The sequence below is a fragment of the Pleurodeles waltl genome, chromosome 10 (genome assembly GCF_031143425.1).
Source record: "Pleurodeles waltl isolate 20211129_DDA chromosome 10, aPleWal1.hap1.20221129, whole genome shotgun sequence".
Taxonomy (NCBI): Eukaryota; Metazoa; Chordata; class Amphibia; order Caudata; family Salamandridae; genus Pleurodeles; species Pleurodeles waltl.
This window is the reverse complement of record NC_090449.1, coordinates 457,472,600-457,496,389: the sequence shown is the minus strand read 5'-3', so window position 1 is coordinate 457,496,389 and position 23,790 is coordinate 457,472,600. Positions and strand designations below refer to the sequence as shown.

Below are 23,790 nucleotides of genomic sequence, written 5' to 3'. Positions count from 1 at the left end.
CTTTGGTTAGAATATGAGGGAGGCTGGATCAATAGCGGAGCCAAAATTTACTTTGGACAGGATGTCTAAGGGACTCTCAGGCTTTAAAGTAGGAAACTCTGTGAGTGTGGAAGGACTGGAAACCAACCAATCCTCATTATAGCCAGATTGCACAGTTTCATTAGACAACTGAAATGTGCAGTAAAGTTTTGGGATTTTTTTCTGAAAAGATATTGCAAGATCTTTAAATCTAGTTGGTGAGATCTCAAGAGGGGGTCAGTTAATGGAGGGTTCTAATAGTCTTTTTATGACTCCGAACATTTCTCGAGAGGAATTGGAGACACATTTAATCTTATCATCATAATAAGAGACTTGTGCTTTTTTAATTTCCAAGTGGTAAAGTATAATGGTCTTGCCATAGTCCTTTCTACAAATTCTTTCTTGTTTAAGTTTACGGACATGAGGGGTGTACCAGGGTGCGAAATTATTTTTACCTTGTCTCTTTTGTGTTTTTTTCAACGGAATAACTTGATTGAGGGGAGATTCGATCCACTGGGAGAATTTATTGTTAGATACTATAAGATCAGGGCCAACTGTGGGTCTGGTATCAATAAGGACCTGTCTCCAAGATTGTAAGGGACGTTTAGACCAATGGTGAATTTTACAAGTGAGAAACTTCACTTCTTAGGGCATATAGGGTGTTTCCAGGATCAGGGCCAAGCATGGGTCTTATATCAATAAGCACCTTTCTCCAAGGGCAAACTTTACAAGTGAGAAACTTCACTTGTTAGGGCGTATAGGGTGTTGCCAGCATAAAAGGAATCATAAAATGATCAGACCAGATTACCTGTGCTGGTTCTCCCACATATAGTACATTATCATTAGAAAAGAGTCAGCTAAAAGACGGTCTTTTTTATCTGTGGGCACTGACACCCGCTGCAAAAGTTGGATAGCCAAAAATCCTGAGGCAGGCCTATGGCCTGGCCATTGGATGATTTGTCCAAGTGAATACTAAAATCCCCCTGTATAAAAAAATTGCCTTTAGTGCATGCCAAAGAGGCCATTACTTCAGGGAGAGATTTATGGAATTTACCCTATGGCCCAGGAGGCCAGTATAATAGAGCACCTGAAAAGGTAGTTGTGGGTGAGAAGGAAATGGCAAACATCATACTTTCACAGACCAAAATCTCTAGTGATTTGGTGAAACATGGGAATTCATTTTTAAGAATGATGGCGATCACTCTGCCTTTTTCCTCTCTCGGACCTTATGGCAGATGTAGTATCCAGGAGGCAGGGCTAAAGCAAGGTCAAGTCCGGATTTAGAATATCACCAGATTTCTGTCAGAAATATTGCATCAGGTCTTTCCTCCTCTAAAGAAAGACAGTCCTATTTTGTGACCGGGGAGAGATCTACAAATAATAAAAAATATAAACCAATAAGTTTTCAAATTAGGATGAAGCTTAATGTCACTCAGCAGTGGGAGGTGCCCCAAACAATGTCTGCAAGTGGAATCAACTTGAGAGGGACCAATAGAATGAAGGCAACAAACACTGGGACTCCCTCGTAGGGCTTGAAGTTGAAGGGAAGAGTAGGTTACCAAACTTACTTGATTTGGGCCAGGGTTTCCGGCCCCTAGTCCCTTTTGAGCATGGACAGATGCAAACCGGATTGCCTTTGGAGTACCAGCTGTGCGCCAGCGGTGTGCCTGCTGCATGCATCTGCGCCCCGGGCTTCATTTATAGTCTGGCCCCTGGAAGCTGGAGTGTAGACCAAAATGGTGTCTCTCTGCGTCCAATTTCACCCGCCACATCAGCGTCCCCTTCTAGGTGCAAAGTGCCAAAAAGGCAAAAACTTTGAGTGGAGTAAATTAAAACCAAATATAAATGTGTCAAATGTTTAAAAAAAAAAAGCCTCAAAAAGGTTTTCCCAACATTCTCTTTTCTTAGAATAGCAGTAACAATAGCCCTCACTTCTGTGTCTTGTTCAGAGAGCGCAACTCACTAATAACGCATTCACACCCCGGGCTTAATTTATAGACTGGTTATTAGAGGAAAAGCAGCAGTGATTAAGACACCCAAGAGGAGAGTGTGATCCCTGACCAAAAGCAATTTTGAGGCAGAACTAAAAGTAAAAGAACAGTAAAATAAAGAGAGGAAAACCTTCACAGTCCTAAGAAAAATGACTGAAACAGAAATTTGGCTAGCTCATTTACTGACAGAACAATATGAAGGAGCCCAGCTGCATTTTAAACAAAATATTTTATGTGAAAGCTAATACAGGAGTCAAGGCTGAGATGCGTTAAAGATGTCTAAAGATGTCTTGCATTTAACAAGTATTAGGAAACAGAATGGAGCATTCACACAAACTAAAGCTGAAAAAAGTGACACTTTTCAAGTGTGTTATTATGCACTGTATCAAAGCCAACAGCTCCACCCCCAGGAAATAATTGATTGATTGACTGTAAACCTTACACCTACCTACCTTGCCACAAAAATCGATAAGAGTTCTCTGAGGAGATGGAGAGAGTCATTCAAAACCTACCTCTAACAAGGCTGTAAGTCCTCACAGCCTCACAAATGGGTTTATAAAAGATTTGCCTCATTACTGACTCTTTAACTAGTCGGGCTTGTCAATACTTTTTGCACCAAGGGTAGAGTTACAGGCAGTATGAGTGAGGCAGACATAATTTTAATACATAAACAAGAACAGGTCAAGAAACAATGTGCTGCATATAAACTTATATTGTTCCTTATTTCAGACATAAAAATATGTACATGATGATACTGGCAAATAGGATGGAATGGTGTATACCTTTTTTGATCACCCACACCAGTCGGGATTCTTTACGAACCGAAAGACCTTTGATAATATATGTAGAGCCCTACACTTGATTGAAAAAGCTAACAGACGAGCTATTCCGACAGTAATACCGGCAACCAACAATAAAAAATGCTCGACTGCGGCGAATGGTGATTCTTCCACCAAGTGTTATATAAATCAGGGGGAGATAATTACATGCAAAAAAACAAAAGGGCTAGCTACCAAGACCTGACAGCACAGATTTTAATGAAAGGGGAAAAACTGACCACTTTAAACTCTTAAACGGGGCAAGACAGGGGTGCCTTTGTCCTCTCTTTTTTCACAGCATCAATTGAACCTTCGGTGCAGTTGATCTGACAAATACCTGAGGTACAGAGTATGGACTAGAGGGCTCCTCACAAAAGATACATGTTTTCACTGTAGATATCCTGATGACCCTGACAGACTGTGTGAAGTCAACAGCTGTGGTTATTCCTATAATTAAGAGCAGCATGGCAGGTTGTCAAGATTCCAGGTGAACTAAACAAAGTCATGGGGATTAAAATAGAACGTCAGGTCAGAGATCAGACAGATGAACCTTTCTCCTTTAAATGATAGAACGAAGCCATTAAATACTTTGGGATGCAGATCACACCAACACTCTAGGGGCTTTATAAGGCAAACTACCCACCTTTAATAAAAGAAGTAAAGAATGACCTGGCTAGGTGGGGACCAATTCTTATTTCTTGTATGAGAAATACAGCATCTCTAAAGATGAATATACTAGCAAGACTAGCATATTTGTTCAGGCCTTACCAGCTGTTAATAACAAGGTATGCGTCAATTGCAGTAAATGTGCAATAAATTAATCTGATAAAACCGGAAACCGAAGATAGCCAGAAAGGTGATGCAGGGTGCAAAGGATGACGGAGAATTGGGTCTGCTAGACATTGAGAAATACTGTATGATGGCACAGCTGAAGGTGTTTTTTCAGTGGCCTCTCCAAGAAACGAAAAAACACTGGCCAGCCAGGTAAATCAACTTATTTGGCAGACCATCATTGGATTTCCCACCGTGTTCAGGCTGGCGGTCTTTTCATCGACCGCCAGCCTCCTGGAAAACCAGCCGGCCGTATAATGTTTTCCCCGCCAGGCTGGCGGGCGGAGACAGTGTCTCCACCCGCCGGCCTGGAGGGGAACACGGCCGCAACATTGAGGGCGGCTCCATGAGGAGCCGCCGCCAATGTTGGTGGGCGGTGGGTGCAGTAGCACCCGTCGCGCATGTCACTGCCTGTAAATCGGGCAGTGACATGCGCAATGGGGGCCTGCACGGGGGCCCCTGCACTGCCCTTGCAAAGTGCATGGGCACAGCAGGGGCACCCCTTCCGCCAGCCTTTTCCTGGCAGGATATCCCACCAGGAAAAGGCTGGCGGCATATGAAGCATTATCCGCAGGGTAGGGCCGCTACCCTGGCGGATGGTGTTTCATCCCGCCACCAGGCTGCCTGGCGGAGGGTGCATGGCAGTGGGTGATGGCTGCCGCTGGCGGCCGTCAACCATTTCATTATGTGGCAGTTCGGCCCGCCACGCCGGCTGGCGGCTTCAGCCGCCACTGTTGGCATGGCGGCCCGAACCACCATGTTCATAATGACCGCCTATGTTTCTGACATCACAACCCAAATATGGAGATACGGGACTTCTTAGCACAGTCAACAGAAATAACATCATTTCCGTCCCCCTTTAGCTTCATATTTAATAATCAAGATTTTACTCTTGCTTTCGGACTCTACACTATTTGGAAAGCGGAGGGAGGGAGACTGCATAAGGCTAAGAGACTTATTTCAGGGCCAATCTTTTAAATCCTTTACTGAATGTAAAAGAGACTTCAATCTACTAGACCCACATTTCCCAAACTGTGGGTCACAATCCGCTGGTGGGTTGCCAGATGATTTCTGGTGGGTAGCGAAAGAGCAATAAATAAAGATGCCTTTACATTTTGTCAAATGTCAGGCAATAACTTATGACAAATTGAGCCTTACTGTTTAACATGGGGACTGGTGTTCACTTATCTTTCTCTGACTACAAAGTGAGAAGAGGTATTAAAGTGTGCTATGTGACATTCTTGCTGGGTACAGGAGTGCGGAAGGGAAGGCTGTACGATGTAATTTTTGTACACACAACCAAATTTAAATAACTGTAAATGAACTGGACACGTATTTCAGAATATATCAATAGTTAGGAAGGCAAAATTGAAGCACTTTTTTTGTAATTCTGAAGTGTGAAAGAAACAAAGATTTTAATATCATCAAAACAAATCAAGGCACTGTTACTTGGTGATGCAGAAATTATAAATATTCACTGAAACCACATGCACACACACATTATCATTTGTGTGCTATATAGTTACATCAGTGAAACTGTATGTCTGTGCAAGTTAAATGATAATTTCAACGAAAAATGTGCTGTCGTTAAATGACAGAACTCTACTGCATGATGCTTTAGTGATATATTTGCAACAGCTACAGACTACACCCTTAGCACTCTCCTGCTGAATACATTTGCTGCACATTGTCCACTAAAGATAGGTGGGTTGTCAAAGTTTGGTACTCTATGAACCTTGGGATGCACTGTACTAGAGTCTGGATTGAAAGGAAACCTGGTGCAAGATATTGTATGATTGGTACATGACTCCACAAAAATTGAATTTTATCCTTCAAAGCACAGTATAGAGAACTCCACACTACATATGAGGTGGTAATGTCCTTTAATTAAAATAATCTGGAAATAGACCTAAAGCCACCTAAAAAAACCACTGGCCATCTAATTCTGTTAGATCCTATGATGATAATACTGGCCAATAAAGAGGGAGGGACTAGCAGGGAGGGGCTTGACGCTGGTTTCACAAATGCTCCTTGCAAAAAACTGGATATTTCAGCAAATTTGAAAAAGAATAAGGCTCCATCAGCCAGATGTACGACCATGTTTAGGGGTCGCAAAAAGAGATTTGGCCTGTTTGTGACCGCATGTACAAACCCTATTTTGCAAATCTGTAACCTATTACTGACTCGCAAAATAGGGCTTGTGAGTCGCTATTCGGAAGGGGTGTGCCCAGGGCGTCCCTTCCTAATAGCGAGTCACAGGGGGATGTACGATTGTTTCGTGACTGGAATGCAGTCGCAAAACAATTGCAGTTTACTGCCTAGGTGGTAAGCCAGGCGCAAACGAGAAGGGGTCCGCAGAGGACCGCTTCCCCTTTTTGAATGGTAGCGAAAATGTATTTTAAGAGCAGGCAGTTGTCCCATGGGCCACCGCCTACCCTTAAAAAATTAAACAGAAACGTTTCATTTTTCTTTTGCAACGCAGCCCGTTTTCCTTTAAGGAAAACGAGCTGCATTTCACACAAAAAAGTTGCTTTATTTAATAGCAAACACAGCCCTAGTGGTCTGCTGTACCCAGCAGGCCACCATCCCTGTGATATTGCCCATTTCCAATGGGTCGCAAATTGCGACCTGCCTCATGAATACTGATGAAGCAGGGTAATTGGGATCCCATTGGGAATCGCTAAATGTGTCTGTGACATAGAACATTTCCTTGCAAAATGCAAGTCACAAAAATTCACAATTTGTGAGTCGCAAAAGGAAATGGTCATACATCTGGCCCCAGATAAGCCCCAGATAACATAACCAGGGTATGCAGACTATGGGCATTGATAGCAAAGGAAATTATGTCACACAATGTACATGATACAGTAAAAGCTTCAAATCTACATGGAAACTTATCAAGGACTGACTTTAAGGGAATGCATCCAACTTGAAATGCCCAACAACACTCAGGGCATTGAAGTCAAACTGGTCCCCGAAAGTATCCACATGAAGGAATGATGCAGATGTCCTATGTAGAAAAAAGGCATACATGAATGTTAGAAAAGACGAATGGGCAATGGGAAGGACTGAAATACTACTTATAGAGGTGAGTAGGCTATGTTTGGGTGTGTGGGAGGGAATATGGGGATTCTGGTATCATGTGATTTGTAGTGAATACTAAAAGCAATATTATGGAACTTAACACCAATTAAAACTTATTAAAATGTATTACGTACAAAAATAAGGGGAGACACCTCGCAGGAGGTATTACTGGGTACACTTATTTGTCCTGTAGAGTGTTCCAGGCTTCACATCATAGGTGTGCCGCTTTTGATCAATAAAAGAGGGTGGCATAAGAAGTGTTTGCATATGCCTGTTTTCATTAGCACTGCTGTTATTGTTTACAGTGACAACCGACTTTTATGCACCCTTTTTGAATGGCACACTGCCAAAAACAAACACACACTCTCTTGGCTATGTTTTGAAGGCCTTAAAAGTTTTGGATTAGTTTGAAAGAATATTGCGTTTAAGTACCCCTAACAATTGCATTCCTCTCTTTCCTCTACCCCCTAAGCCCCCTCTGCTTGTCATATAATGTGTTTTAACATAATGTCCTAGTAGCCAGAAGTATATTTTTGGGGGGCATGGCTCTCAGCTGTGACCAAACATTAAAGCAGTGCATTATAGGTCCGTTTGTTCACAAATAGTTGTACTAATAAATATCGACCCTCACAAAATTGTGGCACAAGATTATCGCGGACAGAATATTGAAAGATAAGTGCACATAGGAAAGCATTGATGTACTATTCCTAACTCCACATCTATATACCTTGAAGATACATATATCACATAGGTAACATACCTGTGGAGTAAGGTATAGAAAATCTATACTTATGTGTCAATATTTTGGATTTGATATTTTGTCCTTAACATTTTCTGTTATCAATATTCTGATTTTGATATTCAGGGTGCACACCGTATGATTGTATGTGGAGGAATACTTATTTTTTTTATGCTGCACATTAAAGCACACTCAATCAACTTTCCACAATCCAACTTTAAATCTTAGCAATTAGATGGGATTTAAAGCAGAGGAGTGTAAAGTTGTAAAGTAGTCTGGCTCACAGCTTGGTTTATTTTCTAAATTGTTCATGCTTTGTGAAATGCAAATCTTAAAAAGTTATTTAAATGAAAAATAAGCTGGCATCAACTCACAGCTCTCCTTCCATCACATCTTACCTCAGGTGAAGAACTTCCAGCCAGTGTGCAGTTTCCTTATTCCATCCTACTTTGTAAGTGAAGTTTTAATTTAACTTGGCATTAATTTAAAATAACTTTACAGATAGATTGAAGCATATCCATCAAGAACATTTTGGAAACTCAGTGGCAGCCAGTGTGTTTTAAACATTTTAGGCCTGCAAAAATGGTGAAAACTACATAGAATTTAGATGTTATTTTATAGAGGAAGATGTGAAGGTCCCACAATGAATCTCACGGTGATACAAAAGTGGAAGCAGACTGTGCTAATGGAATCTGGAGGGACCCACAAATGTCCACACAGCAAGTTCCTACATTTCTACTGATAACAGTACTACTACTCCATTTGTGTGACTGGGCTATCAACCGAGAAAAGAAAGTTTCCCTATGCCCCATAAGACACAAAGAAACACCACAATTTTGCCTTGTGAACTGACCAATTCTGAGTGTATAGGCAGCTGTGGTGTTTAGGCCAGGGCTCTGTCAGCACCCAGTAAATCCTGTCAGGCCCAGACATTTCTGAAAACAAGGCACCTAGTGTAGTCTTGGATAGTGTGGTTTGCTTACATCTCAATATATTTTCTTACCCAGAATGCTGTGCAAATGTAAAACTGTAGCTACCTCACAGCTTTTCCTCATGCTGGAATCTGTGAGGATCCATACATTTCCTACTACCCAGGGCTCCCACACTTCTCCCAATAAAAATGCTATCTCCAATTTTACGAAGTATTATGTGTTTAGTATGTTATTACGTTGGACCTCATAACAGCAATTTATTTGCTATGTTTATAAATTAGATAAAGATAATGCAGAATTTCAGATGTGTCAATACATTAAAAAAGTGGGATTCATACTATACAGATATTAAATTACAATACATAAAAATCTGAACATTTTAGCCGATGTTCCATGGAGATGTCTAGCGAGGTCAATTATAATACAAATGCTTTCTGCCTCAGATGCCCTGATTATGGTTTCCACGATATTTGGTTCAAGGAGATGAATCCTCAGCATGTTGACCCTGGCAGCCTTGTCTATATATTAAACCATTTTTGAAAGATAGTCTGCTATAGCTAGTTAGGGTATTTGCAGCCTTATACAATAAGGTGGATTACCCTGGCTCATGCAAACAAAATAAAGATCTCTAGAGCAGGTACGTTATCTCACCAGGCTATATTTCACAATAGACCAGTGTAGGCTGGAGGGATGACAGACATATGTAAGTCGTACCTGACCTATGATGACTCTGTCCCAGCATAATAAGCTAATCAAAGCAGTATGCCATATTGGAATTTGGAGTTTACTGATTGGACATTGATTCTCACTGACTAGTACGTTTAGTACTGACAGCCACTTAAGTATCAGCAATAGAAGGAAACAACATGAAAGTTACTGTCTTAAGAACATTGAAAAATCAGTGCCCCCTACAGCTGTGCAATCACTTCACAAAGAAAATTATAGTTTGACATGCTATCTGTGAAAGGTAAGAGGGATGTTCCACTAATGCCCATTGAATTCTTGGCTTCTCAGCTGTGACTGTGAACTTGTGTTAGTACCAACTTTCACATACAACACTATGGCATTTCTAAGTGTCCCATCTTACCCCTCTATTATTCTACACATATCTAAACTCCTTACAAAAGCTGATTAACTTATTCAACCTCACCTGTTACAACTTTAAAGATGAATTGGAAATAATTTTAAAAAATGGATGGTCTGGAAGACCTCTACAATTTCAGACTTGATGACTGTCTCTGGGCCATAAACACAGGTATGATGAATAACCATCTAAAGCTTAATACATTAAAGACAGAGAATACTACCGGAAGACAATAGTAAAAATTCCAGCATACCGCCATATGGCCGAAGGAACATGAAGCCCCTCCAACAATACTAAGAGGAGTCAGAAACCTAGGGATAAACATGAATTCAACTCAATATTCAATACCACATGTTAATAACATCTAACAGAGTTCCCTTTTACTACATTGCATCCTCCCGTACCTTGCATACCAGCAGAAACTGCATGCTATCCTCACTCTTGTAATTTCCAAGCTTGACTATGCCAGAAGCCTATACCTTGGCGCACCTGCATTCATCATACACAAAACAAAACTCATCCCAAATGCTGCTGCAAAATATCTTCTCTACTTTCACCGAAGAGAACGCAAGACTGCACTATTGCAATCACTCCACTGGCTACCTAAAATATGAAGGGCAATGTTATCAACACTTTACCTACCTTTCAGGTACTGATATCTGTATTTAGATACGAGACTGTTCATAACGAAGTGAAAACGTTGCGCAGACACTGCTAATGTGTGTAAAAATGGCAAAATAAATAATTAATACCATCACACAATGCGCTCCATTAAGCTGCATCACTTGTGTTTTTGCTTGCTGCACAATTTATTTAACCTTGCCATGTAATTATAATTTAGGCTCCCTAGCCACATAATTCCAGTGGCCCTGCCTATACACCAGCGAGATTGTGACATAGTTGACTTTCCAAAATCTTCTCCCTCTGCAGTCAAAGTAAACAACATCTTCAGTAAGAAGAAGAATCAGCAATTTGTCAGAAGACATAGCCTGACATTTAACCTCTGATTCAACATGTTGTGAATGTAACAAAATAAAAAATGCATTTTATTGCTAGTACACCTTCTGAACCCCAGCGCGTTTGTTTTTTTCAATTACACTGTAGGCATTCAAATGTGAATGCAGTTCGTTAAACGGATTTGAAATTGAGTTTTCCATAGATACTGTGCCAACTGCCTCCTTCATTTGTGAGGGCCAAAGATTAATATGGACTGGCCCGCCCCTCAAATGCCACCAGTGGCAACGCCCTGGGTCCCAGCATGATTGTTGGGAAATCTGAAGCTCACCCCCCCCCCCCCCCCATCATACTGACCAGGCAAAGCCGCTGAGTCCGAGATCTTATTCACAAATACAATGTGAATATCTCTGAATTCAAGAGAGAACTGCATCAGTCAAAACGTCTGACCAGCAACAGCCCTAGCCTGATGTGCTCTCTACTCGACACTAACACTGAGAGAGAAAGATGTTAGATGCACAGGCAAGCGTTTATTTACGGGTTAACATAAAAAAGGAGCAACTAAGGTGTCCTGCACCACATAACTTTAGGAACACCTTCATTTTTAAAGATATCTTGCAGCAAACGTATACATATTTAATAAAGTCCCTTCAAAATTCAAACATTGTATTTAATTAAAATGCAGAAGGTTTTCATCTTAGTACATTAGATGTTATCGGATTATATCAGTGCATTGAGAAGTATTTTTAAGTGATAATTTGCAAACATGAATTTAAAAATATTCATGCTTCCCACCCACACTGGCAACAATGCAAATAGTGAACTAAGTTGCAGGGCAGTTCTTATGTGGACCCTGTGAGTTGCCTGGGTTGCTATTATACTTAGACAACATTATAGTTTAATAAAAAAAAATAAAAAAAATGAGAGGGCGTTCTTAAGTCATAAATATTCTGGACATCTTATATGTAATCATGAAAAAGAGGTCAAGAGAAATTAAACAATAGTCTAGTATCACATACTTTGGACAAGTAGGGAAGCCAGGATTGAGCCCAGGTTTTCTGGTTTCACATTGTGTAATTCAGCCATTAGATGTACATTCTTAGCATCCCCTATGATCACCCGACAGCCATCCTGCTAGCATCACTGCAGCCTTCGCTCACACCTTAGGCTAAACTATTTGGCCCACGGGCAAATATTTGTGATCACTAATGTTCTAGTCAAATCAAAAATAAAAATCACAGAACAGCCATCATAAACTTGTAGGGTTCATTGAACATTATAACGGGAGGGGAGCACCTGTACTTACTACATAGAAAGCATACCAGTCAGTATGACAATTCTAAATAATCCTGCATGTTTTAAGAACAGGCAATATTCATGGAAAGGAACGCCTGCTATGAGCACAGAAGAATATTCGTTATTGTCAAGAAATGGGGAAGTGGAAGGTAAGAGAAAGTGCACAATGATATATTCGTTGGCTTGATAGTCAAAGAAAGTTGCTATTTATTGTATCAATACATGTCTTAAAGTTCTGTTGCTATCCCTCGGGAAACATTTTCAGCCTCGTTTGTACTGGCTAGATTGTAGTTAGAGGCATCACAATATAACAGCGTTTCATCTCATAGCTGACAAATCCCTATGTACCCGGTGGTTAACCTGCTATCACCCTAAGCTCATATTTGTCCTCAACCTTTCCTAATTTAAATACCCTAGAGAAAAAAACCTTGTCATATGAGGCTTTGCTGGACCAGGGGTTCCGGTATCTCATCTTGTCTAAATCCTGTATGGAGAGCATCCGATCTATCCCAGAATAGAGGAACAGGTTAGGGGGTGTGAAATGCCAAAGCATTTAAATGCGAATGTAAAAGTGCAAATGGCGTTATTCTGGTGTGTGTTGAGCCAACCTGGCACAGATCCACTGCACGGAAGCCGAATTGCATTAGGTTAAGATGATGCAAAAAGGCTAGATTAGGTCAAAGGATTTCTCCACAACCGCGAGAAGTGTGGTGTGATCCGACTATACGCATGTCAGGGTCACTATATTATAAACAGGCTAAGGGCCACTTCGAGTAGACATGGCCTGCTTGTCATGAGCATACTTTTCCTAACTGGAAAGTGGTCTATTTCGTAAGATAGTAAATAAGACCCTGTCAGTAAAGCACTGACCGTAGTCCAGGGCACCTAGGAAGTATAGGAAAGGAAACCCTTCACAAGAAAAATGTGAGGCTATATTCGGGGAGCACATCGTATACATTGTTACTGGGATGCACAGCTTCCTAGCACCCTGATGTATTACTGCAAAAGCCTTTGCCAGTCAACGGTCTCCATCGCGTCTGATCTAACAGTGGGATCTGAAACAATCAATTTCGCTTGCATCCAGCATAACAGAGACTTGTGCCTGTAAGTTTTAGGGTATAGACGCTCAAGGATAGGCCATCTAAAGTCTGCTATGGAGTGAATGCTCTCAATGAAGTGCGACACCAGCTTCATTGTTGATCAGTGATTCCTAATGGTACCGAAGTGTTCTTGGATGCATATTTTTATTTTCTGCATGGTCAGTCCTCTGTAGGGTAATTGGCTGATGCACTAGTCTGTAGATAACAAAAGTTGTGTTGCAATTGATAAAGCGCCTTTGAACCCATGTATGTCAATTATTTAATGTAATTTCTTATTTGCTCTTGTGAGGTGGGACATATTACATGCACCACAAAGGTGAGGTCCTGTTGCGGGTGCCATACTGCTGACTGAGTTTTTTCTCTAGGATTTTCGTATACCAGCCAGTTGCTGGTGATATCTTGCTATTTGATATGTTGAAGATGTGCCATTGCTTTCTGATTATTTTATGAAAATGTGTTGGTACTGAATCATGTGTCATGACTATAGTTACGCTGCCTTGTAGAATTTTCTAGAAGGACATACCTTGGGATACTGAGAGCTCTAATTACAGGCTTGGCACTCCACTTTCATAGGATATGCTCTTTCTGTTAGTCGTGATTAAAAGATTCTTGACTTGATTGACAAATGTATTTGTATTGCTGCAATTACATTGATAATGGAAAAAGCAACTCATCAGAAGGTAAACTCTTGGGGCTCCAAGACAATGGGAACTGTAGTAAACGATAGAGTTCTTGGGTTTTGGTGAATAGTAGTTATTAAACTGGTGATTAAAATGGTGCCTTCCAAAGAGTTATCCTCATCTAGGAAGAAAATGTTGAAAAGACTTGTACAAGTAAAGTGCAGATGAGGATGCACATTGTTGAGCCATATCTCAAATTCTTTGAGCTCCTTTTGAGTTCCATTCCACATACAGAACACATCATCAATATAACATTTGCAGGTTTTGAGGTGCTGCCTCTAGGAGTTAGTTGCATAACAGATGTAACTTTCATCAAACAGTCCCATATATATGCATGCTAAACTCAGGGCAACAGAAACGCACATAGATGTTCCATGGATTAGTAGAGAAGGACCGGCCTCAAACTGGAAATAGTTCTGCATGAGTCCTAGTTCCATGCACTGTAATGCAAATGACTGTGCTGTATCAGAGAACCATTCTTGAGCCTGAATGTCTTTGCTATTGTGACTAACATGGCCGCCAGTTGGATGTATGTATATAGGGCCTCAAAATCAAAAGTAACCAGGATTTTTTCTTGACGGTCAAAGTGTACTTCTTGTAGAACATGGAGAATATCTGTGGTATCCTTAACATAAGATGCTTACTGGATAACACTTTCCTAGGAAAGACATCTTCAAATTTTGATTGTGGTTTCGCCACTGAGCCATTCCTGAATACCATTGGCCATCCTGGTAGAAGTTGTGTTGGATTATATAGCTTGAGAACAATCTAAAATTGAGATATCCGTGGATGGTAATAATAAATAAAATCTGCTTCTTCCTTTATTATTCAGTATCTTGATTCAGCTACATGTATTAATTCTTTAATTGTGTTCAGCAGATCTTTAGTAGAGTCTTTCGTGAGGGACTGGTAATTGGCAATGCTTCCTATATGTAATCTTCTCTATTAAGGATCATTAAGTCTCGTCCCTTATCTGAATGCTTGATTCTTATATTTGCATTGAGTTTTAAGTCAGTGATGGCTTGATACTCCATTTAAAACATTGTCTTGTTTTCCTATTTCATGGACTTTGTCAGTGACCAATTGTCCAAAAGTGGCAACTGTATGGCCAAATGAATGGGTGGAGTTAATGTTGATATGTTATTTCCTCATTCCATGGTAAAGACTGATGGAGGGACCCTAGGTTGGTCTTGGAAGTGTGTATATATATATATATATATATATATATATATATATATATAATTGAATTTATGGGAAGCTCTTTGAAGTCCATTTTGAAGTAGATTGAGTCATGTTGTGAGTGGGTACAATTGTGAGTGATTGCTTGAATATGTGCTGATTCCTCGCTTTTTAACTGGTGACATAAGGAATCATGTTTGTCCTCTTCTTTGTCTGATTCGTCTTCTCACACCCTGTTTCCTCCTTGGCCTGAGAAGTGTTTCTAGAGTGTTTCTAAATCTTCTTTTGGCTGTCAAGACAAAGATGCAAAATGTCTCATGATCCTGTGGATGTGGAGGTTTTTTGCTTCAAAGTGGCTTCCTCACAACTGGTGTTTTCAAAGATCCCATTAATGGAGTCCTTTGTATATTACCCTTGTTGTGTTTATAGTTTTATGTGGTTGGTGTTCTACTCCTTGAGGAGTACATCAGCTGTATACGGAAATATCTACTCATGTGAGAAGCAATTCAGGTTATTCTTCAACTTCTTGACCTTTTAGTTTACAACAACACTTATTCAATGATGCCACTATCAATTCATGTTAGTTCTTCTTTGGCAAATAAGGATGATGCTGTTCTTAATGGCTTTCCCCTGTTCCAATATCTCTTTACAAAACTCCTTATTAAGGCATTTGGCTGTGTTAATAATAAGAATTCCCCAGTCTTGAGTGCATTTGTTAGCTATATAGATCCAATCTAACCTGAATTGCTTACCAGCCAAAAACAATTGGTTCGACCTAAGCCAGTAGACTGGCTGGCTCTGTGTTTAAAGGTACTTCATCACAGGAGCCTCATGCCGGGCAGTTATAATCTACATTTTGTTGAGGTTGAATAACCTATCCCATTATTCACTTGCTGGGGATACCAACAAATAAATTATCACCTAACAATGAAGAAGAAGACCTAAGGGTAAATCTACAGGCTCACTCGTATCTACCCACATAGGCAACGACCAAAAAGGTCTTTGATATTTTGACCCTTAGTGAGCTGAGTAAAACTACTTAGTCTGGCTGCGTCTTGTAATAAGAACTGCAATAAATTCATATGCCTACTGTGTTTTTCTGGAGTTTTACAATCCGGCTACTGTTGTGGCTGCCGCTTGCTGCTATTCCTCTGTTATGTAAGTTTTCAAGCTTACTTTTTTCACTCAGTGTAGCATTATTGCATTTCCTGGTACTCGATTAGCAAAGGGAGTGAGGTTTATTTATTAATTACTAGATGCATGTGTGTAAAACGCTGTGAATGAAAAGAGGTGCTGTAACAGTCACAAATAAAATAATATGCTGAATGACAGGCTCTGAATAGACCACAGTGTGGGCTGACGCTAACTTTTGCAGAGCAATATTGAAACAGACCATGCTCGCTACCGTGGATTTGTTAATGACTCGATTCTACAAGGAAACTGAAGTTGGCCCTGCTGGCTGAGTAAAAGGACTGGACCTTTAGCTTGACCCCAGGACCACAGGGTGACTCCAATGGTTAGTTAGCTAGCCTCCTGATCAGACACAAAAGGCTCCAACCACCTCCAACTTAGCACCTGGGCTCTACTTGCGAAATCTAAAAGCAGGTTTGATGGCTGATCTTGCATTGAAGAGTGCATCTCAAGAGTGAATGATCGAGTTGTAGTACTGTGGAATGCATAATGTTACCATTAAGGAATGCAGAGGGAAATAAGAAATAGGGCTTGAAGCAGGGGACGTGTATAAATCAAGCTGAAAAAAGCGTTTCTTTCAGGGAATCGGGTGAAATAGGTGTTTGAGAAGAATACAGTTTAAGTCCTGTTCGCAGGTCTGTTAGAAGGGGGAGCTGAAGTGGGCAGAACCCAGGAAACAATAAGATGCCAAGAGTTATTGCGAGATAGTAAAATAGGGGAGTTCATTTAAGTCAAGTATTTTGTGTGTTGTTTCCGCGATGAGTTGTGCAGTGCTTACTCTCACCTGGGTAATGTGTGATGTCTTTTGCACTGCTCTCTCAATTGTTCTATATTTATTTCTGCCGTGTTTTTTCTTACCAGTAGCAGACTGGAGTTGTGTCACACTCTTCTCTTTCATCAAACCATTTGTTTTTGGGTTGGCAGTAGGGACTCCTCCTGTTGTTGCCCTTGGCAGCCTCTTTCCAGGTACTTTTACTGTTGTTCTTAGAAGATCAATCTCTTTCCCGTGAATGTTCTGCATGTAATCCTAGGATGAATAGAGAGACAAGATCCATTATCACATATATTTATCAATTATTTGGTGAGTGTGGTATAGTTACTCTCCCTGGGCAGGGTTAACTTTAAAATTAAAAGTCACGCAAATGCAAACATCAAAATAAATGTTATATACCCATGGACAGTTTACCTAACACAATAAAGGCTCTGCCATGCACAAGTCAATATTGATTTTTTACAGCCATTATATTTCTGAGTGACAGAGCATAAGACCCGAAGTGGACTGAGCAAACACCATTGTCAGGACAGTAGAAGGGTTCCCTCAGCAGATACCTGGGAACAGTGCTTAATTTGTAAATAAAACACGCCGATGCCCAAAGCCCTCCTCTGAAACTCACGGCTAGTACAATTAAATGTGTAAGCACGGAATACTAAGGCAGCGTAACCCTGAAGCTATCTCACGCCTCTTTAATTCATTTGCAGCTACTCCCTGCCCTTTCAGCTCACTCTTGCAGCTTTCTGATTTCTCACTTTGTGACGCTTTTTCGTTTTTCTCTTCCTCCGTCTTTCCCATGTGTGTCTTTTGCTCGCAGTAAATGCTTGAGGCAGAAAAATAAGTGCCCTTGCCCCGCATTGGAAACTACCCGCTCAAATTAAGCACTGTCTGGGAGCCTAGCCAGACAGCATAAGGGTCATATATAATGATGGCATAAAGCGGAGGATCACTAGCTGCAGACAGATACCTGAAATATAGCATCATCCTCTTTTTTCTCCTTTCAAAATGGTTGTGGAGTGCCTTTAAGGAGGAAGAGGTGGAGGAACCACTCATCAGCACCTTTTACTCCCATAGGTTCCAGATTCCTTCTCGGACATCAATAACAATTCCAGACAGGATCATTTTTTAAATATAAGTTGGTAGAGTGCAGGACTTAGCTGCACAGTCATAAATATTATTTTCAAGATTGTAGGCCTTATTACGAGTCTGGTGGTCTGAAACCCGGACTGCCAGACCCATGGAGAGGAGACCGCAGTGGAGTTGGCGCTCTCCCCATGCCCTATTACAAGGTTACAACTGGGCTGCATGGTGGAAACCTCTGAAATCAGAGGTTTCCACCGGTCATCCCAGTGAAAACAGTGCAGCGCCATTGGCCTCGGCTCCTCATGGAGCTGAGGCCAATGTCGTCGCACAGAGGGTGCCCTCAGCACCCTCGGAATGCGCACTGTCTGTTGTAGCAGACAGTGCGCATCCAAAGGTGCTGGCCCAGGGGGCCCCCAGCAAAGGGTTTCCACCAGCCTTTTCATGGCAGGGTTCCTGCCATAAAAAAGGCTGGTGGAAACTGGACTCTTGATCAGTGCGGCTGAGCAGAACTCAGCACCGCAGTGGCTGAGCATGAGTCTGACCGCTGTCAGCCCATCGGGAACCATGTTCCTGGCAGGGACGGCAGTCTCGAGTCGGTCCGACCGCCAGCATTGTAATGTGGGGGTCGGTCCACCACCGCTAGGCTGGCGGTCTCAAGACTGCCAGCCCCATAATGAGGCCCTGTGTCTTATTGTTGTCTCTTTTTCTTTGACGTGATATTTCTTTTGCTTTGATTACAGTACTGCTATAAGATGGCTGCCACATAGGTCACTCCGTGAGGCGTTCTCCTAAGCCCTGATGCCATCCACCGGATTCCTTTGTCCCTTACCATATTCTATGGAACCACTCTCAATAGAACAAGCTGATTACTTTTCTTTAGTTGTTTGACTTTACTACTTTGAGTGGCAAAGGCTGAGTTCTCTATTGTGTGGTGTTGGGCTTGGTGTGCCAGACATTTGGTTATCTTGGATTGCAGCAGGATATCTTGAAGCTTGCTGGTTTTCCAATTTTATTTTCTAGATCTCCTTTTCTAATGCAATGTTTGTGACTCTGTGCTGATTGCCGCTGGTCCATCTAGAGGTACCTGTGACACTGATGCCTGCTGTTCTGCAACCATTTGAGCAATGTTCTGGATTCTTGAAAGGTGTGATGGCTGTGTTGGGCTTCCCCACTTAGGGTTCAGGTATTCAAAAAGGGATTCCATGCCTTTTGCTGGGTAGGTTTACTTGCCTGTAGGGTTTGAAGTGTTGCTACTGCTACTGGGTATTGCTGGGACCTGCTGCTTAATGGGTCATGGGTCTTTCCTATTTTTCGGTGGTCTGTTGCTTCAAGGCTCTGCAATCCACGGGGTGCACAGTGCTTTCATTACTCATTGCATACCAGTCCCTTGGTGGATTCTTGTTGTGTGCCAATCTGCTTTGAAACAAGGGTGTTTAGCTATTCTCGTTCATGCAACAGCTCATCTCAGGGGTACTGATGATGTTTAGCCACTGTGGAGCTTCTGCTTGCACTTGCACCACCTGAGGCTTTGCTGCTACAGGTGTTCTCCTGAAAAGTGAGCTTCCCATGTGGCTCTCCAGTTGGGACACAGTGATTGCGACCTAGGTTCCAGACCCTCACTGAAAGGTGGGATGGCAGACCTTTACTTTCTAGGTTGGGGCCCGGCCCATTTGAGATAGATACACTGCATCTTTGCGAAGGCATGCTGCATCTGGGTGGTGGGGCCAGGGGTGAGGTTTCAGGTCTGTGTGTTTAGTGGAAAGAGATCCATTTAGAAAATTATTATTTATGTGCAGAGTGGAACTCAGCCGGCTCCATTTGGATTTTGCCTCTGGCAGATCCCTGTGAAACTAAGGAGTAGTGTGTATATGTGTTTAAGAGTATCTTAGTTTCAGGGAATTTGTAGCTTTATGGGGCTCTCTGGATGGCAGCCACAGGGTTCCGACAGAGGGGTGAGGGAGCTGCTTGATTGGTTTGCCAGGGGTCTAAAGCATGATACTGGTAGGAGCGGAAAAGTTCTTGACCAGCTCAATGATTAAAGGGCTGCTTCCTCAGGGTAGGAAAGGACAGGCCAATAGATGCTGCAATATACCTGGTCCTAGGCAGCTGAATTCAGCTGTGATTGAGAGCGCTGTAAGAGGGAGCACTGTAGGGAGAGTATAAAGGTTTGGTAGTTAGCATATCAATGTATGCAGTGTGTCAGGCAGATCTCTGTCAGGATCCTGCAGGAGCACCTCACGAGGTGCAAAATAGACCTGGTGCATTATTATCAGCCTTGTGTGGGAGACCACTCAGAATGGTAGGGATGGGGCATTTCGTCAATGAGGATCGTACAAACTTTTATTTTACTCTAAAAGTTTGATCGCAGTATTTTAGATGCTTAACTTCCAGTAGTCAGTTTCCATGACTTGGGAGAAGGGCAGGAGGCATTTGAGAAGGGCAGTGGGGGTGCAATCAGAGGCTATGGACCTGAATGTGAGGATTGTCTTCTCCACCTCTTCTCAAACATCACTCTTCCTTTTCCATATTTCAAACATCATCTCTCACCCTTATCCCCAAAGCTATACATAATGCATACTGACACAGAACACTACAAAGATTAATGAGCAGAAGCATTCAGAGCACGTTCTTGTAGGTGGACCATGCCTGAGAGTATGGAACACGTTTTCCAGGAACCAGTTCAAATTCCACATCCCTCTTAGGGACTGGAAGCAGTGGACACTCTTTCCTGTTTTGTTCAGACTGCCAGATGTAAGTATGACTCCTTCCTGTAGCCACATCATCTACAGAGGGTGTAATGAACATGAATGGCAGCACATGAGAAAACTTTAAGGTACAAGACCCATCATTGGAGACTGGAATGTTCTAGAATGTAGACCTAAGAACTGGAGATAATCACCAGTTACTGCACTGCAAAAAGAAGAGCAGAGGAAGATCCAGAGGAAATTTTCAAGGAGAGAAAAATCATAAAGCAACCCAGGGGCAAACATATCAAGAAAGGGGGAGAAGAATGTGATTAAAAATACAATTCCAAATAGGTTCTGATCCATTCAGATTCCATTATGCAGGACTTGAAGAGAAAGTAACATCAATAGTAAAACAGGCACCATATCGGATTAAGAATTTGTCATAGAAAATCCTAGATAATACCATCTTGAATTGGATTTGGTAAAAGGTGAAGTCTGCCCAGTACCCAATTATTTCCTGTAAATCTAGAAGGAAAAACATGAATTTCCAGTAAGAAACAAAAATAGTATGCTAAAAGATTTCAAATGCTGTGGAGGTTACTCCCACAACACAAGAGAAAGGTTGCAACATCTTTCACAGTGGGAGACTGCAACCAGTGAACGAGCTGACTCCAAGTGCAAGGTCACATATCATAGGCACTGAAGACCAGGCCACAAGAAGGGCATACTTGCCCGCTGTTATGAACAATGGAACAAGTGCCAGTAGCATTTCTGTCACCAGTTGCACGTCTATTACTAGTCCCTCCAGCATCTCCTATTGTCGGAGCCAGCAGCATCTCTGTTACTAGTGTGTGCAACGTCCCTGCTTGTAGAAGGGGCAATAATCCCTCCTATAACAAAGCATCCCATAAACAGAAAGGCCAAAAAGAATGATGTAGGAGGGGACCTAAGGTCAGACAGACTGCTGTGTCGAACATTTCCTGCTCCTCTGCAATGGGCTAGCTCTCATCCAAGCGACCACATACCTAGTTTATGGCACAAGTCACCTACAACAAAATGAAGGTGGAAAGATTGTGGAGGGAACCCTGGATGCTTTAACAGAGGGGTTGAACAGGAGGGAAGGACTGATTATTATTTAAGGAGACAGCTGATGAGATAATCTGAAACTGAAGACTAAGATCTTGTGGGGCAGAATCATTGGCTTCCAGAAATGCAAAATTTCATCAGCTCGCCCAGTATCATGGTCTGGGTGACTGAGTAGAGAACAACTCCTGGGGATCAGAACAGGAAGTAGAGGAGTAGACTGGCTTACCTGTGGGGCAGCCTTGGGCGTTTTGAGAATGACCATAGACTGACACACAGGGAAACAGAGCCCTGTTTCAAGTTGATCTGACATTTGCTGTACATTATGGCAATCACTAACTCACCTTGAACATTGAAAAGAAAACAACTCTGCCTAACCTGCAACAGTTATGAGTTGGAAAAGTGTCAGGTTCGACCATGCCTTCAGTCCAGGTAGGGAGAGAGGGAGGACTGTGGTCAAAAGTCAGAAGTCGAATTGGTCTTCATACTAGGTCCCATTGCTTCAATTAGTTATGGCAGAGGAGATAGAGCAACCTATCTGTGTGGTTTCTGAGTAGTTCAATGTGCATAGGAGCGTGTGACCTCCAAGAACTGTCCTGTGCTTCCAGGGAATAGTTCTGCATCCAGTAGATCTTGGCGGGCAAAACATCTTGGCATTTAGACCCTACATTCAACAGTAAATAAATAGACCATACACCACACATGTACCTGTAGCCCATTGAAAATACAGCATGTATTAGGCTACCCCAGAACTCACAGCAGCATTCTCTTTTTAACAATACTGCATAGATCAAATGTTGGAGAGTACCCTGCACATGCAGCCAACACAGCTCTGATGTTCCATATAGTTCAGTTTCAAGGAGCTTGAAAAAGTATGCACAAAAATAAACAACACTTACAACAGTGCATATTGGATATGGCTGCATATTGCAGTGTAATTCATTACATACCCCAAAAAGGCCCTGCGCCCACCCACAAAGGCCACGCGTTGCATGGGTTGGGCAGCCACAGTGAGCTGAAAACAGCAGGCCAGTGTGCGACTCCCGCTGCACAGTACCAAAGTCCATCTGCTGTGGGGGTGGCCTGCCACAGCAGGTTGAGTGTAGAGCTATCTTGCAGCCAAGCCCTGCGCCCAATCCCTGCTGCGCAGTGCCAAAGGCCATTAGCGAAATGGGATGGGTGGCAGTGAGGATTTGCATGCATTCGCAAGTTATGGTAATCAATGCACACAACATCAACCACGCTCAAAACACAAATTCGACAATGATACAGGAACACAAAAGAAGTTATTAGGACAACAACATATTTAGTGGTGTGAATTATGGTATGTGTAGTGTGTGTTGATAACCACAAATCACTCTCAGTGGTTTTGCACGTATAACAAAGCCAAGATTGGCCATGTCCCCAATGGAGTAGTGCCTCTTAAAGCCAGGTAGAGCTAGGACAAAGTCTTTCTTATGAAGGCCTACCAACAGCAAGGTTGAGGACTCTGATCTACTTTTGATTCTTAAACTTTTAGTTGGAGAAGAAAAGGGGAGAGGCTTTTTGCCACTTGGAAGGTGAGATCAGGAAACAGGGTCCAGTATAGCCAGAAGTCTGTTTATTTCGAATGAAATGATGAAGAGGAAATGGTGATGGTCATTAGGAATGAACAGGTTTAGGTGCAGGGTGTGATTTTATGCCTGTGATGGAAGGACATTAGTGTGATAAGCATGAGTGGTGCTGTAGTCACAGCTGCTACTAGTTCCATTAGCACTGAGACCAGTATTCTATTTATTCCCCTCAGTCTACTATTATCCCTCAACTTAGTTATGCCCTATCCCTCTCTGATCATCTGCCTCCCGCAGCTATGCTTTCTGTTGCACCCCCTGCATATATGTTTTAGGCTTTGGGCTAACAGAGGAAAGTGCAACGCTTGCAATATTTTTATCAACTAACTCTGAGTAACTCTCAGGCTCTGATTCGGATGGAGTATTTAATAAGATGTGTGTATTGTAACGGCTCTACAGCTGCACTGAAGAATAATGGAGGGTAACATCGTAATGCATCTTTCTTCAGTCCACAGTGCCTGTAATCCCCCGAACAGCTCTCAATTGTGTTACAAGGAGAGCCATGTGTGGCACTGGGCTGTTTTTTGCATGGGCCACTTTTAAGAACAAAACACCATCCTTGGTAAATATGTGTACATGATATGCTTTTCATTTTTGCTAGTAATGTATTACAAGCATGCACTCCCTTTAAATATTATACCAAACCTATGGTGCATTT

General features: G+C 42.0%; 1 protein-coding gene across 2 annotated transcripts in view; it reads right to left on the bottom strand.

The window, feature by feature from the left end:
- Positions 1 to 23,790, bottom strand: part of LOC138261617 (arf-GAP with GTPase, ANK repeat and PH domain-containing protein 3-like) — a 2,246,054-nt gene that overhangs the window by 911,648 nt on the left and 1,310,616 nt on the right. For both annotated transcript variants that reach the window (XM_069210744.1, XM_069210743.1), the window contains exon 11: positions 16,756 to 16,924. In XM_069210744.1, coding sequence (XP_069066845.1) covers positions 16,756 to 16,924 — 169 coding nt within the window. The remainder of the gene's footprint in view (positions 1 to 16,755; positions 16,925 to 23,790) is intronic.